General features: G+C 52.4%; 1 protein-coding gene across 1 annotated transcript in view; it reads left to right on the forward strand.

The window, feature by feature from the left end:
* Positions 1–1,781: 1,781 nt before the first annotated feature.
* The window catches only part of TMX1 (thioredoxin-related transmembrane protein 1), a 16,136-nt gene continuing 2,245 nt past the window's right edge, over positions 1,782–15,672 (forward strand). Inside the window, exons 1-7 of the mRNA XM_015426655.1 lie at positions 1,782–1,927; positions 4,496–4,611; positions 6,621–6,666; positions 8,314–8,442; positions 12,315–12,360; positions 12,949–13,050; positions 13,863–13,932. Of these exons, the coding sequence (XP_015282141.1) occupies positions 1,782–1,927; positions 4,496–4,611; positions 6,621–6,666; positions 8,314–8,442; positions 12,315–12,360; positions 12,949–13,050; positions 13,863–13,932 (655 nt within the window). The remainder of the gene's footprint in view (positions 1,928–4,495; positions 4,612–6,620; positions 6,667–8,313; positions 8,443–12,314; positions 12,361–12,948; positions 13,051–13,862; positions 13,933–15,672) is intronic.

The following is a 15,672-nucleotide window of genomic DNA, read 5'->3' on the forward strand; positions in this document are numbered from 1 at the left end:
ATTGGATTTATACCCTGCCCTTCACTTGGAGTCTCAGAGCGGGTTACAAACTCCTTTCCCTTCCCCTCCCCACCACAGACACCCTGTGAGGTGGGTGGGGCTGAGAGAACTCTGACACAAACTGCTCTTTTTCGAGGACAGCTGTGCCAGAGCTTGTGACTGACCCACGGTCACATCAGCAGGTGCGAGTGGAGGAGGGGGGAATCAAACCCGGTTCTCCCAGATTAGAGTCCCCGCTTTTAACCACTACACCAAACTGGCTCCCGCACCAAACTGGAAATCCCAGCCATTGGGGCGCAGGGAAGGCTCTGAGGGAGGGCCTCTCGGCGTCTGTTTTAGGATGCTTTGAGGAACACTCAAACTGTTACCTGAAGTGAGGTGCACATTGGGTTGCCAGCCTCCAGGTGGGAAGAGAGATCTCCAGATGTGCGGTAAACCTCCTTAAAAGTCCCACCTCTCCTCCGGGGCTCTGAACCAATCCTTGGGATTCATGCAAATCCAAGTGATTGTCAGCCAGTCAGAGCCCATGGAACGCCGCTAGATGGGAGGGGTGAAATTTTCTGCCAAGGCGGGGGATTCTGGTTCCTCTGCCCTGTTGGCTTAGCCAGGCTTTTATTTGGCTTTTTAGTTAGGGGTTGGGGGTTGGAGTGAGCTCCCATCTCTAGTTCCAGCTCCTGCCAACCTAGCAGTTCGAAAGCAAGACATTGCAAGTAGATAAATAGGTACCGCTTCGGTGGGAAGGACACAGCGTTCCATGTGCCTTGGTGTTCAGTCATGCCAGCCAGGTGGCCACGGAAACGTCTTCGGACAGCGCTGGATCTTCGGCTTGGAAACGGAGATGAGCACTGCAACCCTAGAGTCGGATTCCACTGGCTTTTGAGCAAGGGAACCTTTAACTTTTTCACTACCCAAAGGCGTCCCAGAGCGGCTTACAAAGTCCCTTCCCTTCCCCACCACAGAGGTGGGTGGGGCTGAGAGGGCTCTGACAGAAACTGCCCTTTTTCAAGAACAGCTCTTATCAGAGCTATGCCCAAGGTCATCCAGCAGGTGCAAGTGGAGGAGTGGGGAATCAAACCCGGTTCTCCCAGATTAGAGTCGGAGCACTTAACCATGACACCAAACTGGCTACTAGCCATGGCTACTGAAGGGAGCCTCCATATCCGGGGGCAGAAAACTTATCAATACCAGACCTATGAAAGAGCAGCAGGGGAAGGCCACAGACTCAAATGCTCGGCTCGGCTCCTGGACTACATAGAGTGCTGGTCTGATCCAGGGGTCCCAGCAGGCTCTGGGCTGCTCTGTGGACTAAGAAGGACGTGAGTTGGAAGGGAGCCTGCAGGCGACTGAAGCGAGCGGGCCGAGACCGCAGCAACGGTGTACTGGCTGTCGCAGCGTCAAGGTGTGCTGCAGCGGAGCGCTGAACCTGCAGCACCCTAGTAAGGTACAGGTTCCCCCTTGCTCGAAATCCAGTCGAGTCCGACTCTAGGGTTGCGATGCTCATCTCCGTTTCCAAGCCGAAGAGCCAGCGCTGTCCGAAGACGTTTCCGTGGTCATGCGGCTGCCCACGCGGGAGGAGCGAACAGCCGCGGCGCCGCTCAAAGCCACGCGGCCCCCCACGCTCTGCGCAAGCGCAAGGCTGCCGGCGCGAACAGACCGAGGGGAAGGCGCGATTGGCCGGCGTTCGCGCGCCGCCCTCCAATCACTGGCCGCGCCCCGCCGTGGGCCGCGCCCCCTCTTCCCGGCATGCGCAGCGGCCGCGGGGAAGGCGGAAGTGGGCCAAGATGGCGGCCTCCGCGGTGCGCTGGGCGGCGGCGCTGTGGCTGCTGCTGGTCGTGGCGGCGGCGGTGGTGGCCGGGCGGAGCCAAATGCGGGTGCTGAGCGACGGGACCTGGCGGGACCTGCTGGAGGGAGAGTGGATGGTGGAGTTGTGAGTCGCTCTCTGCGCATGCTCAGGGGCACGGGGGGGGGTTAAGGGGGGGCGGGGACCTGCCTCGGAGCCGCCGCCGCCGCCGGGCCAAGGAGGAGACAAGGCTGGCTCGGTCGCCTCATGCTCTAGCCTCAGGGTTGCCCACCTCCAGCTGGGGTCTGGAGACCTCCCGGAATCAGAACCGAACTCTGGGCGGCTGCAGAGGCCGGCTTCCCTTGAGGGGGCGGCAGCAGCAGCAGCTTGAGGAGAGGGACTCTGGCGTCATGCTGTGCTGAGGCTCCTTCCCCCCCGGCTCCACGAGTTGTGTGCACCCCTTTGCCCCTCTTGTCTGTTCAGAAGAAGAAGAAGAGATTGGATCTATACCCCATGGCCCTTCACTACCCAAGGGAGTCTCAGAGTGGCTCACAAACTCCTTTCCCTTCCCCTCCCCACAACAGACACCCTGTGAGGTAGGCGGGGCTGAGAGAGCTCTGACAGAAACTGCTCTTTTTCAAGAACGCCTCTGACAGAGCTTGTGACTGACCCAAGGTCACATCAGCAGGTGCAAGTGGAGGACTGGGGAATCAAACCCGGTTCTCCCAGATTAAAGTCTGCGCACTTAACCACTACCAGGGGCTCAGGCAGAGGCCTTTCCCATGAGGTGACGCCTGGCCTTTACTGACCACGCCATGGACTAAGCAAGACCTGGGGTCTTCCGAATGCAAAACAGGGGCTGCCCCCCTAACTTCTTGCCCCGGTGTTGGCAGCCCGAGTTGGTCTCAGAGACAGCCTGGGATTTGTTGTGACGCACAGCAAGGGGCCCTATCCTGTGGTTGCCTTCTCTAGCCTTGCACGCGGCCTCTACTCTCCAGGCAGGGATAGGCTGTTTGACACCCATTAACTGAAGCATGATGTGGAGCCAGATTTGGTTCGAGGTGCCGGTTCTTACCTTTAAAGCCCTGTATGGTCAGGGAGGGAGCCAGTTTGGTGTTGTGGTTAAGTGCGCTGACTCTAATCTGGGAGAACTGGGTTTGATTCCCCACTCCTCCACTTGCACCTGGCTGGATGACCTTGGGTCAGTTCTTTCGGAGCTGTTCTCTTAAGGGCAGTTCTTGAAAGAGCTCTCTCAGCCCCACCTTCCTCCCAGGATGTCTGTTGTGGGGAGGGGGAGGGAAAGGAGTTCGTAAGCCACTCTGAGACTCCTTCGGGTAGTGAAGGGCAGGGGATAAATCCAATCTCTTCTTCTACCTACCTAAGGGACCGCCTTCCCCCACATGTTCCCTAGAGATTGCTAAGACTGGGGTCCCAAAACCGTCTGGCTCTCCCAAGTCCTAAAGAAGCCAGGCTAGCTGTGACGAGGGCCAGGGCCTTTTCTGTGGTGGCTCCACACTGGTGGAATGAGCTCCCTGATGACATCAAGGCCCTTTGGGCAATGTTCCCTCTAAGATATGGAGTCCTGTGAGCACAAATTGTACTTTGTGAGCTACTGGCATGAAAGTTGTGAGCGAGCGATTTGGCTACTGCCTAAATTACTTTGCTCTAGAGCCCTCCTTCCTGAGCCAAGACAAAAATGTGTGAGCCGGAACTAAAACACTGTGAGCTGACTCACACTAACTCAGCTTAGAGGGAACACTGCCTGTGGGACCTTTTTACAGTTCCACTGGGCCTGTAAAACAGAGCTCTTCCACCAGGCCTTTTAATATCGTGGCCCTGGCCCCAGCATCAGCACCGACAACAATGAACAGCCTGGCAAGAACCCGGAGTATGGTGGCAGTTGACCATCTGGATGTTGAGAGAATGCCGCCATCTTTTATTAATATTTATGTCCGTTAAAATCTAAATTTTATATGCTATGGTTTTAATTTTACTTTTGTGTCTTAATATATTTTGTTGTTTTAATGTGTATATATACTCTGAAGGAGCTGCGGTGGCTCAAGTGGTTAAGATGCTGAACTGCAGGCTGTGGAAGGTCGGTAGTTCAGCAGTTCGAGACCCGAGTGTGCTGCATGACGGAGTGAGCTCCTGTCTCTAGTTCCAGCTCCTGCCAACCTAGCAGTTCGAAAGCAAGAAATTGCAAGTAGATAAATAGGTACCACTTCAGTGGGAAGGTAACAGCGTTCTGTGCACCTTGGTGTTTAGTCATGCCAGCCACATGACCACGGAAATGTCTTCGGACAGCGCTGGCTCTTTGGCTTTGAAATGGAGATGAGCACCGCAACCCTAGAGTCGGATTCGACTGGCTTTCGAGCAAGAGAACCTTTACCTTTTTTTTATATACTCTGAGCCGCCCTGAGTCTGCCACGGTGGGGTGGGCGGGATACAGATTAAATAAATAAATAACTTCGTTGAAGCAAACTTAACATCTCTGCAACTGCTCCCCCCCCCCCAGCGCCTTTCAAAGCTGAAATACCAGGTCTTGATAAAACTTCTTGCTGAAGACCTAAAAAGACGCAGTCAAGGCTAGCGTTCTTGTGGAGGGAGAAAAATGTGTTAAGGGTGCTCTGTGGTCTTATTCTTCGGCTGCTGTCTGGGTTAAAACCGAGTTCTGCTCTCCATGTAGCGGCCACTGATGTCAGCGTCTTTCTCTAGCTATGCTCCTTGGTGTCCTGCTTGCCAGAAGTTGCAGCCCGAATGGGAAAGCTTTGCTGAATGGGGAGAGGACCTCGAAATTAACATCGCAAAGGTGGACGTGACGGAGCAGCCAGGTAGGTAATACTTGTGTGTTTAATGAAGAAAAGTGTGCTGCGTTTTTTAATGTGTTGTGAAGAAGAAGAAGAGATTGGATTTATACCCCGCCCTTCACTACCCAAAGGAGTCTCAGAGTGGCTTGCAAACTCCTTTCCCTTCCCCTCCCGACAACAGACACCCTGTGAGGTGGGTGGGGCTGAGAGAGCTCTTGACAGAAACGGCTCTTTTACAAGGACAGCTCTTATCAGAACTATGGCGTGCCATAGAAAGAGCCGTTTCTGTCAAGAGCTCTCTCAGCCCCACCCACCTGTTGGATCCCCAGGCATTCGAAATAACTCCACGTTTGATTCAAAGCAAGGTTTATTTCAAAGCGATGGTTCAGACAGGAACAAGGACATTGTTAGGAATGACTACCAATACACAGGTATAGCATAATAAAGGGATTTGAACCATGTTGGGCCAATGAGGCCAGTTCCCGCTGGCGGGAATAGAACTCAGAAACGCGCGCCTATTCCATGGGAACATAACAGTTCAGTACCATCAACACAGGTTCAGTTCACAAGGTAGATAACCATAACAAGCTTAGCGAAGCTCCGACTCCCCCCCACCAGCTGCATGACCTTGGCCAGTTCCGCAAAATACAAAGAAGCATAATAAAGAAGCTACAGAAACCCAGGGGGGGGGGGGAAGAACACAAGACATGTGAAGCAGGTAACATCAGATACAATGGCAGCTAGCTGACACCACCTCCCAGGGTGTCTGTTGTGGGGAGGGGAAGGGAAAGGAGTTTGTAAGCCACTCTGAGACTCCTTTGGGTAGTGAAGGGCCATGGGGTATAAATCCAGTCTCCTCCTCTTCTTCTAGAAGTGCTTGTTGCGTTTCATTTTCTCTGCCTGAAATGTCCCATCTCCTGTTTTTGTCCGTGTCTGTTGTGGCAAAGATCCTGGGTCAAGGACGCAGCAGGCAGTTGCCTGGTGGGTAGCCAGGAGATTCAAGTGTCTAAAAATTGATTCACGTGTCTAAAAATTTAACAAGGAGATTCACGTGTCTAAAATTGAACAAGGAGATTCACGTGTCTAAAAATTGAACAAAGTTTGAGTCCAGTGGCACTCTTAAGGCCAACAACGTTTAAGCTATATTCTGACGAAGCGTGCAAGCAAATGAAAGCTCATACCCAGAGTTAAACTTGGTGGGTCTTTAAGGTGCCCCCGCTGGACCCACACTTTGTTCTGTTGCTTCAGACCAGCAGGGCTGCCCCCACCTGAACGTGTCTAAAAATTGCCCGCTTAGCAAATAAGTGGCATTTGGAGAGCAGGACCTGCTAATGATCTTAGTCTTGTCCTGTTGTTCGCGTGGGACAGAGACGGCCGGGCTGGCTCAGTGGAAGAGCCACGCAGAACAAACGTCTGATGTCTGAGAGCCGCAAGATATGAAGAAATATTACACATGTTTTTATTGGAAAATATGCACATTTGCTTTTGATTAACATTGAATGAGACTGCCGAAAATAAAAAAGGGGTAAAAACAGATATTGATAATGATATTTATTAAGTCCAATTATATTTATTTGTCTAAGAGAGAGAGAGGTGGAAAGAGAGAGAAAGAAAGAAAACGAATAGATGGGGGAGGGAGGGAAAGCACGGCTCCCCTCTGCTTCCTCAGCCGCCCTGACAAGAGCCGTACAATATGTGTGGAAGAGCCACATGTGGCTCCCGAGCCCCGGTTTGGCCACCCCTGGCATAGGATCAAACCGTTCAATCCACCTCGGGTCTCAGTGAGAAATATGAACTATAAGTGTCGTAAATCAGTAAATAGTCTGGTTTTCTGAGCATTGTGAATGCAAAGAGCTGGGGGGGGGGGAATCTGACCTCTCGGAGAGCCACCTGTCCTACGGAGGGGTTCAAGGGCACATGCTGGTGGGAAGACGAGGCTGCAGAAACCCGAAGCCCCCATCTGTGGTCTTGGGGGATAATCCAGAGACACATCTGCTTTTTCAGACGGACTTTGCTTCTCTGTCTTTGTTCAGGGCTGAGCGGGCGATTTATCATAACAGCGCTCCCCACCATCTACCAGTAAGTACTTCAGACTATAAGTAGTGGGGGAGGGGTACTTACGATTAGGATTGGGAAGATCCTTGGGGCCTGATCGCTCAGGTGGAAAATCTGTTGCTTAGCACCGAGGCATGCTGATTATTTTCCATCCCTGCCAACGCTAGTGCCCCAGATTTGAACCTCTAGTAGAAAACGCCATCAAAGATTGCCAAAATAATATATTAAACAATTATAAAGTTGGTGGTATCACAACAACAACATTAATGCATACTGTAAATATAATGCCAGTTTGGTGTAGTGGTTAAGTGCACGGACTCTAATCTGGGAGAACCGGGTCTGATTCCCCACTCCTCCACTTGCACCTGGCTGGATGACCTTGGGCAAGCTGTAGTTCTGTCAGAGCTGTCCTTGAAAAAGAGCAGTTTCTGTCAGAGCTCTCTCAGCCCCACCTACCTCACAGGGTGTCTGTTGTGGGGAGGGGAAGGGAAAGGAGTTTGTTAGCTGCTCTGAGACTCCTTTGGGTAGTGAAGGGCGGGGTATAAATCCAATCTCTTCTAAGATACAATATTTCCTCCTTTGAAGATAAGACATAAACAGTGTTCCCTCTAACCTGAGTTAGTATGAGCTAGCTCACAGTTTCTTAGCCTCCAGCTCACACATTTTGGTCTTAGCTCAGGAAGGATGTGGCTCCAGAGCAAACTAATTCATGCAGTAGCCAAATCACTCACTCACAACTTTAATGCCAGTAGTTCATGGTGTAGAATTTTTGTTCACAAGACTCCACAGCTTAGAGGGAGCATTGGACATAAAGTCCATGTGGTCAGTGTAACTTGATAGGAGGAGTCCACATAGTCATAACATTTTCCAAACAGCCTTTGCAAAGACGCCCCATTCTAGATACTTGGAAGATGCGTTTCCTTTGACTTCTTCAGTTTGCCAGCTGTGTAGGTGAAACCTGATTTCAGCAATTTCAACAGACCACAAGGTTCATAGTGTAAGAAGTGAATCATGTGTTCTCCTATGATTTGCTTCTTACACTATGAACCTTGTGGTCAGTTTCCACCGACACAGCCGGCAAACTGAAGAAGTCGAAGGAAACGCATCTTCCAAGTATCTAGAACGAGTGTCTTTGCAAAGGCAGTTTGGAAAATGTTATGACTATGTGGGCTCCTCCTATCAAGTCACACTGACTACATGGACTTTATGTCTTATCTTCAAAGGAGGAAATATTGCATCTTATGCCTTATTATAGTTACAGTATGCATTCATGTTGTTGTAACACTACCAGCTTTATAATTGTTTAATATATTATTTTTGATGGCGTTTTATACTAGTGGAATGTGTATATTTGGGACTCCCGTGACACTAGTCTTTCCCCCTTCTTGTTTGGATTTACCAGATTGGAACCTGGCTTCTCAGAAAGTTGTTGTGTATGTGTGTGATTGGCAGGGTGAAACTGGATCCAGCTCTTTTTGCTGTAGTTAGGGGGCTTGGTTGGAAGTAACAACAGTGGAGCCATGAGAGATAATGTTTAATTTGCCATTTTGCTTGCTTGTACCATATTAAAGGATGCATAACAAAATACCTGGGAATCTGTAACTACTTGAGATTGACGGGTAGCATATCAGGGGTCGAAAATGACTGACAGGTAGCTCTTCTTTTGAGCAGCTGCAAAGATGGAGAGTTTAGGCGGTACCAGGGTCTGCGGACTAAAACGGACTTCATCAACTTCATCAGTGACCAAGAGTGGAAGTCCGTTGAGCCTGTTTCTTCTTGGTTTGGCCCGTCTTCATTCCTGTAAGTGCTGGCAGAGGCCCCTCGTCTTCAGCGATAAGCTCATTTAAAGGTCGAGTGATATTCCAAACCTGGAATCCTCCAGGTGAATCCTCTCATTTAGAGAGTGAAGGAGCCGATGTTCTTAATCCCCCATCCTCTAACCCCCAAGGGGTTGGTTTGGGCCTACTATCAGGGCCAGCCCGAGGTGTTTTGTACACCCTAGGCAAGGCGCAGATGCCAACCTCCCGGTGGGGCCTGAACACCTCCCAGCTGGCCGCCCCCTTCCGCCTCCGCCCCCCCCTCGGCCTCGACGATCTTGCAGGTGGCCAGCGGCAGGGGCTGCGGGGGAAGTTCTGCTCGGCTCAGCTCTTGGGGGCTGATTAGGGCAGCTGAGCAGGAGCCCTTGGGGCTGCAGTGCGGCTGTGGCGTGGGTGGAGAAGCGCCGCCTGCCCTGGCCGCGCTAATGACTACCAGATTGGCTGAACCACCACCAAGGGGCCACCGCACAGCTCGGCTGGGGGGTGAGGGAGGAGGAGTAGGGAGGTCGCCGGGGCGGGGAGAGCGAGAGTGAGAGGCGGTGTGTGTGTGTGTGTATGTGTGTGCGCACCACACCACCCCCCAAAGTCTTCTGGGATCAAACGTTTTCGGGGAGGGGGGGAGGAAAGGTGGTGGAAGGCGGCCGCGTTCCAACAACTCACCAGCTTCCTGGTGGGCCAGCTGGGGCGCTGCTGCTGCTGCTGCTCCGACTTCCTCGTCCTCCTCCTGCTGCCGCTTCTTCCCGCTCCCTCGCCCACCTCTCCACGACCACCTCCCCCCCTCTTTTTGGGGAGGGGAAGGAAAGTGAGAAAAAGAAGCAGGAGGACTGCGGGGGAAGCGGGGCGGCCGCGCATCCTTGGGCGCACGTGGTCTAGAGGGAGAAATGAAAGAGGCGGCAGCGGCGGTCACCCGGTCGTGCTTTTTGGCGGGGGTTGGGGGGCTTTGGCGGGGGGACGACGGGTCCTGCTAGCACCCCTAAGGGCCGGCCTGTGCTCTAGGCGAGTGCCTAGTTCGCCTTGTGGGTGAGCTGGCCCTGCCTACCATTATAGCGTATGCTGTGTGTGGTGCATAGTAGTGAGAGAGGGGAGAAAAGCAGCAACGGTATTTTGACAGTCGTAATCGTCTGGGCTTGCTCGATGTCCTGAACGGGCAACGGGGACTGCAAACTCAACCTGCTGTTTTGGGGTGTGAGTGTCCGTGTCCCTCTTTCTCATTCTTGGCTGTTGGAACTCAGGACTGTTCTATGGTTGTCAGTTAGGACCACGGAGAGTTAACCTTCAGGTGGTGGCAGTTTATGCTGGAGAGAACTCTGCATCCTCCCAAAGCGGGCTTTGCCACATGGGGAAAGATCTCTGGCTCTCCCTGACACACAGCAGTTGGTGAATTGTTACCTGAAAAGCATTCATTGTAACTTCGGAACTGCCCAAGTTTCCTAATATTAGCAGCAGCATCCTATGTTAATTCTGTGGAACAGGGGGACTCCTCAGGAAAGGAAAAATCTCCCACTGCCACAATCCCTGGAAGTGGTTGGTTGTCCATGGCAGTCTGTCCTCGCTTGGAGTTGCAGTCCTAAGTGTGCAGCGGCCCCCGTGTGAACCACCCCTGCCTGCCATGTAGCCTAGCAATGGGACATGGGCTCTTAAGTGGCAGGGGCCTGCCATCCGGAGCACCACAAAAAGGGGGAAATGGCCAAGCAAAAAAGCTAGGGTAAACCAAAAAGGTTGAGAACACGAAAAGGAGGAGAAGAGGAATATGGTGCAATATAAGAACATGAGAGAAGCCGTGTCGGTTCAGGCCAGTGATCCCTCCAGTCCAACACTCTGTGTCGGACAGAGGCCAAAACCCAAGTGCTGTCAGGGGGTCCAGCAGTGGGGCCAGGACATTGGAAGCCCTCCCACTGGTTGCTCCTTGCCCAGCACCAAGAATCCAGGGCATCACTTGCCCCAGACAGAGTGTTCCATCTATACCTTGTGGCTAATAGCCACTCATAGATCTCTGCGCCATATGTTTATCCAATTCCCTCTTATAAGAACATAAGAGAAGCCATGTTGGATCAGGCCAGTGGCCCACCCAATCCAACGCTCTGAGTCACACAGTGGCCAAAAACACCAGGTGCCATCAGGAGGTCCAGCAGTGGGGCCAGAAGTCCAGAAGCCCTCCCACTGTTGCTCCCCCCAAGCACCAAGAATACAGAGCATCCCTTGCCCCAGGCAGAGTGTTCTATTCCATCTATACCTTGTGCCTAATAACCATTCAGCGATCTCTGTTCCGTGTGTTTATCCAGTCCCCTTTGGAAGCTGTCTGTGCTTGTTGCCTCCACCACTTCCTGCGGCAGTGAATTCCACGTTAATCCCTATAATTAGATAAATAAACTGATTCAGTTATGTATGCAAAACGTAACACCAGTAACCAGTAATTGTTGTTGTTCAGTCGCACAGTCAAGCAATCGGTAAAACAAAAACAGGAAGCAAATGTGTACGTACAACAACACACAAAAGGCTAAACATGTTTCAGGACAAAGCCTTCACCAGTGGCTTATAAGTAGCACAGTCACACCTAATTCATACTCTAAAGAACAGAACAAATCTCAAGAATCAGTAAGGCAGTGTGATTGGGTAGATGCAAAAAACTGTTTTCTGTTTCTTATTTGTTGGCCTATAAGAAGAGGAGATTGGATTTATGCCCCGCCCTTCACTCAAGAGTCTCAGAGTGGCTCACATTCTCCTTCCCTTCCCCTCCCCACAACAGACACCCTGTGGGGTAGGTGGGGCTGAGGGAGCTCTTTGAGAACAGCTCTTGAGAGAACTTGTAACTGACCCAAGGTCACACCAGCAGCTGCATGTGGAGGAGGAGTGGGGAATCAGACCTGGTTCTCCCAAATTAGAGTCTGCGCACTTTATTTATTATTATTTATTACTTTTAGTTTATATCCCGCCTTGCCGGTGCAGCACTGGTTTAACCAGTACACCAAACATTACCGGTATTTATTTATGTATCGTAATGCAGAGTTACACACAGGAAGCATATGTAGTTGTTGAGCGGCGGGCTCTAATCTGGAGAGCTGGGTTTCATTCTTCACTCCTCCACATGCAGCCAGCTAGGCGGCCTTGGGTCAGTCACAGCTCTGTCAGAGTTCTCTCAGCCCCACCGACCTCACGGGGTGTCTGTTGTGGGGAGGGGAAGGGAGAGGAGTTTGTGAGCCGCTCTGAGACTCCCTAGGGTAGTGAAGGGCCATGGGGTATGAATCCAACCTCCTCATATTATAATATAACATACATAACCAAGTTGGTGTTATGTTTTGTGCACACAATTGAATGGCTTTATGTATATGTTGCATCGTAATATCCCCCCCCCCCCCGGGTTCTTTGTGTTCTCAGCCTTTCTGGTCTAACCTACGATTCAGAGTCATAAGAACATAGAAGACGCCAATGTTGGATCAGGACAAAGGCCCATCCAGTCCAACACTGTGTCACACAGTGGCCAAAAATACCAGGTGCCCTCAGGAGGTCCACCAGTGGGGCCGGGACATTGGAAGCCCTCCCACTGTTGACCCCCCCCCCCCCAAGCACCAAGAAGACAGCATCCCTTGCCCCAGAGTCCCTATCTATACCTTGTGGCTCATAGCCACTGCTGGACCTCTGCTCCATATGCTTATCTAATTCCCTCTTGAAGCCGTCCATGCTTGTAGCCACCACCACTTCACTTTGGGTGAAGAAGTACTTCCTTTTATCCGTTCTAATCCGTCTTTCAGGGCTCCTGGGTGTGTGTGTGTGTGTTAAGGGCCCTTTGGGGTTTTTGTTTATGCTGAATTCCAAGTCAGAGGTTTTTCTGCTATGGTTTCCTCTCCTCTATTGCAGGATGAGCAGTATGTCAGCGCTCTTCCAGCTGTCCATGTGGATCAGGGTATGTGCCGCGCATTTCCTTCCTCCCCGGGTCTCAGCAACCCTTGAGAGTTTCCCAAACCAACTCCTCACCTCTGCTTGGAAGGGCCCGTGGCTCGGTGGAAGAGCCTCTGCTTGGCATGCAGAAGGTCCCAAGTTCAATCCCCAGCATCTCAAGTTAAAAGGACCAGGCAGGAGGTGATGGGAAAGACCTCCGCCTGAGACCCTGGAGAGCTGTAAAGAGGGGCTGTGGCTCAGTGGCAGAGCCTCTGCTTGGCATGCAGAAGGTCCCAAGTTCAATCCCCAGCATCTCAAGTTAAAAGGACCAGGCAGGAGGTGATGGGAAAGACCTCCGCCTGAGACCCTGGAGAGCTGTAAAGAGGGGCTGTGGCTCAGTGGCAGAGCCTCTGCTTGGCATGCAGAAGGTCCCAGGTTCAATCCCCGGCATCTCCAGTTGAAAGGTCCAGGCAAGAGGCGATGTGAAAGACCTCCGCCTGAGACCCTGGAGAGCCACTGCCCATCAGAGTAGATGACCCTGACTGTGATGGACCGAGGGTCCGATTCAGTATAAGGCAGCTTCCCTGTGTTCACGTGCTTTCCTGTCTTGTAGCACTGCCACAACTACTTTACGGAAAACCTCGGCCTGCCAGCCTGGGGGTCCTACGCCATCTTTGCCTTGGCAACGTTGTTTTCGGGACTTGTGCTGGGGCTGGTAAGTAGTCCTGTCCGTGGGCAGAGGGAAGGGAATGGTCATGTTTAATAATGCTTAGTTCTCGTGGGCCTTTCTTACACGCCCGGGGAAATGTTGATCTCCACTTTGGGGTCAGGAAGCCATTTTTCTCCAGGATGGTTTGGCTGTAGATCCGGGAGGTTTTTTGTCATCTTCTGGGCATGGAACAGGGGTCACTGGGTGTGTGTGTGGGGCGGGGGGAGGTATTGGGAGCCAGTTTGGTGTCGTGGTTAAGTGCGCGGACTCTAATCGGGAGAACTGGGTTTGATTCCCCACTCCTCCACTTGCACCTGGCTGGATGACCTTGGGCAAGCCGTAGCTCTGATCAGAGCTGTCCTTGAAAAGAGCAGTTTCTGTCAAGAGCTCTCTCAGCCCCACCCACCTCACAGGGTGTCTGTTGTCTAATCTGGGAGAGCTGGGTTTGATTCCCCCACTCCTCCTCCACTTGCACCTGGCTGGATGACCTTGGGCAAGCCGTAGTTCTGACAAGAGCTGTCCTTGAAAAAGAGCAGTTTCTGTCAAGAGCTCTCTCAGCCCCACCTACCTCACAACAGGGTGTCTGTTTTGGGGAGGGGAAGGGAAAGGAGGTTGTCAGCCGCTCTGAGACACCTTTGGGTAGTGAAGGGCGGCGTATAAATCCAATCTCTCCTCTTCTTCTATTTGTGAATTTCCTGCATTGTGCAGGGGGTTGGACTAGATGACCCTGGAGGTCCCTTCCAACTGTGATTCTGTGAAAACGTGCAATGTTTTTGTGCTCTGTTGTGAGGGATGCCTGCTCTGCTTTCTCTCCTCAGATAATGGTGTTCCTGGCTGACTGTCTCTGCCCCTCCAAAAGGACCCGGCCACCTCCATACCCGTATCACAGTAAGCACGTTTCTCCCTCACGGGTCTCTAAAGGTGTAAAAGTCAAACCAAAATCAGCCTCTGAACTTGGGAGGCATGTTCAAAACGCTGCCAAAAATTGATGTTGGATTCTTGGGGGGGGGGGGTATGTGTTCATATTTCTGGTGCGTTCTTATTTGCTAATAATACACAGTTCCATCAGTAGAGAAGTTATTCCTTCTCCAACAACTTAGGGCTGATTAAGACCTCTGTAAGCATGTAGGACTGCGGTGGCTCAGTGGTTAAGACGCTGGATTGCAGACTGGAAGGTCGGTGCTTCAGCAGTTCGAGACCCGAGTGCCGCGTGACGGAGAGAGCTCCCATCTCTGGCCCCAGCTCCTGCCAACCTAGCAGTTCGAAAGCAAGAAATTGCAAGTAGAGAAATAGGTACTGCTTCGGCGGGAAGGTAACAGCGTTCCGTGCACCTCGGCATCTAGTCATGCCGGCCACATGGCCACGGAAACGTCTTCGGACAGCGCTGGCTCTTCGGCTTGGAAACTGAGATGAGCACTGCCCCTTAGAGTCGGATTCGACTGGCTTTTGAGCAAGGGAAACCTTTTTTAAGTGTGTAGAACTCCTCGTTGTCTAGAATCCATGCTGCTCGAAACACCTGACCTGCCTCTCCACACATTTCTGGTTGTGAATGTCCCAGAACTGGCGTGTCCGTGGTTTGGATTCTCCCTGTTGCATGGCCCCACCAGATGGCAGCCACCCCTGTCTCTCAGAGCCTCCTCGGCAGTGTTGGCATTGGCCGTCTTTACAGAATGACACGGAGGGTCGCACGTTTTGAGCACTCTTAAGTGCCTTTGCCGGGAAGAAGTGCAGAGGAGGGCAGCTAAGATGACGTGGGGGTCGGAGCGCCTTCCCCGTCTCTAAACTTTTCGGTTTAGAAAAGCGGCGACCAAGGAGGGACACGATAGAGGTTTATACGGTTACGCACGGGGCGAAGGGAGTTTTCTTTCCTTCCATCTCCCCAAACAGTAGAACTCGAGGGCATCCAATGAAGCTGATGGGCAGTAGGCTTACTTTACACAGAGAGTGTTGAAAATGGGCAATTTGAACATAAGAGAACATAAGAGACGCCAATGTTGGATCAGGCCAAAGGCCCATCCAGCCCAACACTCTGTATCACACAGTGGCCAGAAATACCAGGTGCCCTCAGGAGGTCCACCAGTGGGGCCAGGACACTAGGAGCCCTCCCACTGTTGCCCCCCCCAAGCACCAAGAAGACAGAGCATCCCTTGCCCCAGAGCCCCTATCTATACCTTGTGGCTAATAGCCACTGATGGACCTCTGCTCCATATCTATATATCTAATTTCCAACATGGCCCCCTGCGTGCGGATACTTATTTCCGCAGATCGGGGGCACCTGGGGGGGGGAGGGAGATTTCCGTGCACACTTGGGGCGGTCCCCAGGTGTGCACAAAAATCTGTAAATCCGAAAAAAAATATTGGGGGGATACTTAAATCCCGCCAAAAGTTACAGAGTGTCCCCTGCGCATGCACAGGGAACGCTCTACGAACTCCCTCGTCGCCGCTGCTTCGGGGGGGGGAAGAGAGTGGCGTCGCTTCGGAGCCGGGGGGGGGGAGAGAGAAGCGAGGCCCAAGCAGCTTGTAGCTGCCGGGCCTCACTTCAGAGACAAGGGGGGGAGATTGAGCCGGAGGGAGTGGGGGGGGGAGGAGACGGGGGAACCGGCCGGAGGGGGGGGGAGGCACCCCCCC

Source organism: Gekko japonicus, unplaced genomic scaffold (genome assembly GCF_001447785.1).
Source record: "Gekko japonicus isolate JY-2015 unplaced genomic scaffold, Gekko_japonicus_V1.1 scaffold2117, whole genome shotgun sequence".
NCBI classification, from domain to species: domain Eukaryota; kingdom Metazoa; phylum Chordata; class Lepidosauria; order Squamata; family Gekkonidae; genus Gekko; species Gekko japonicus.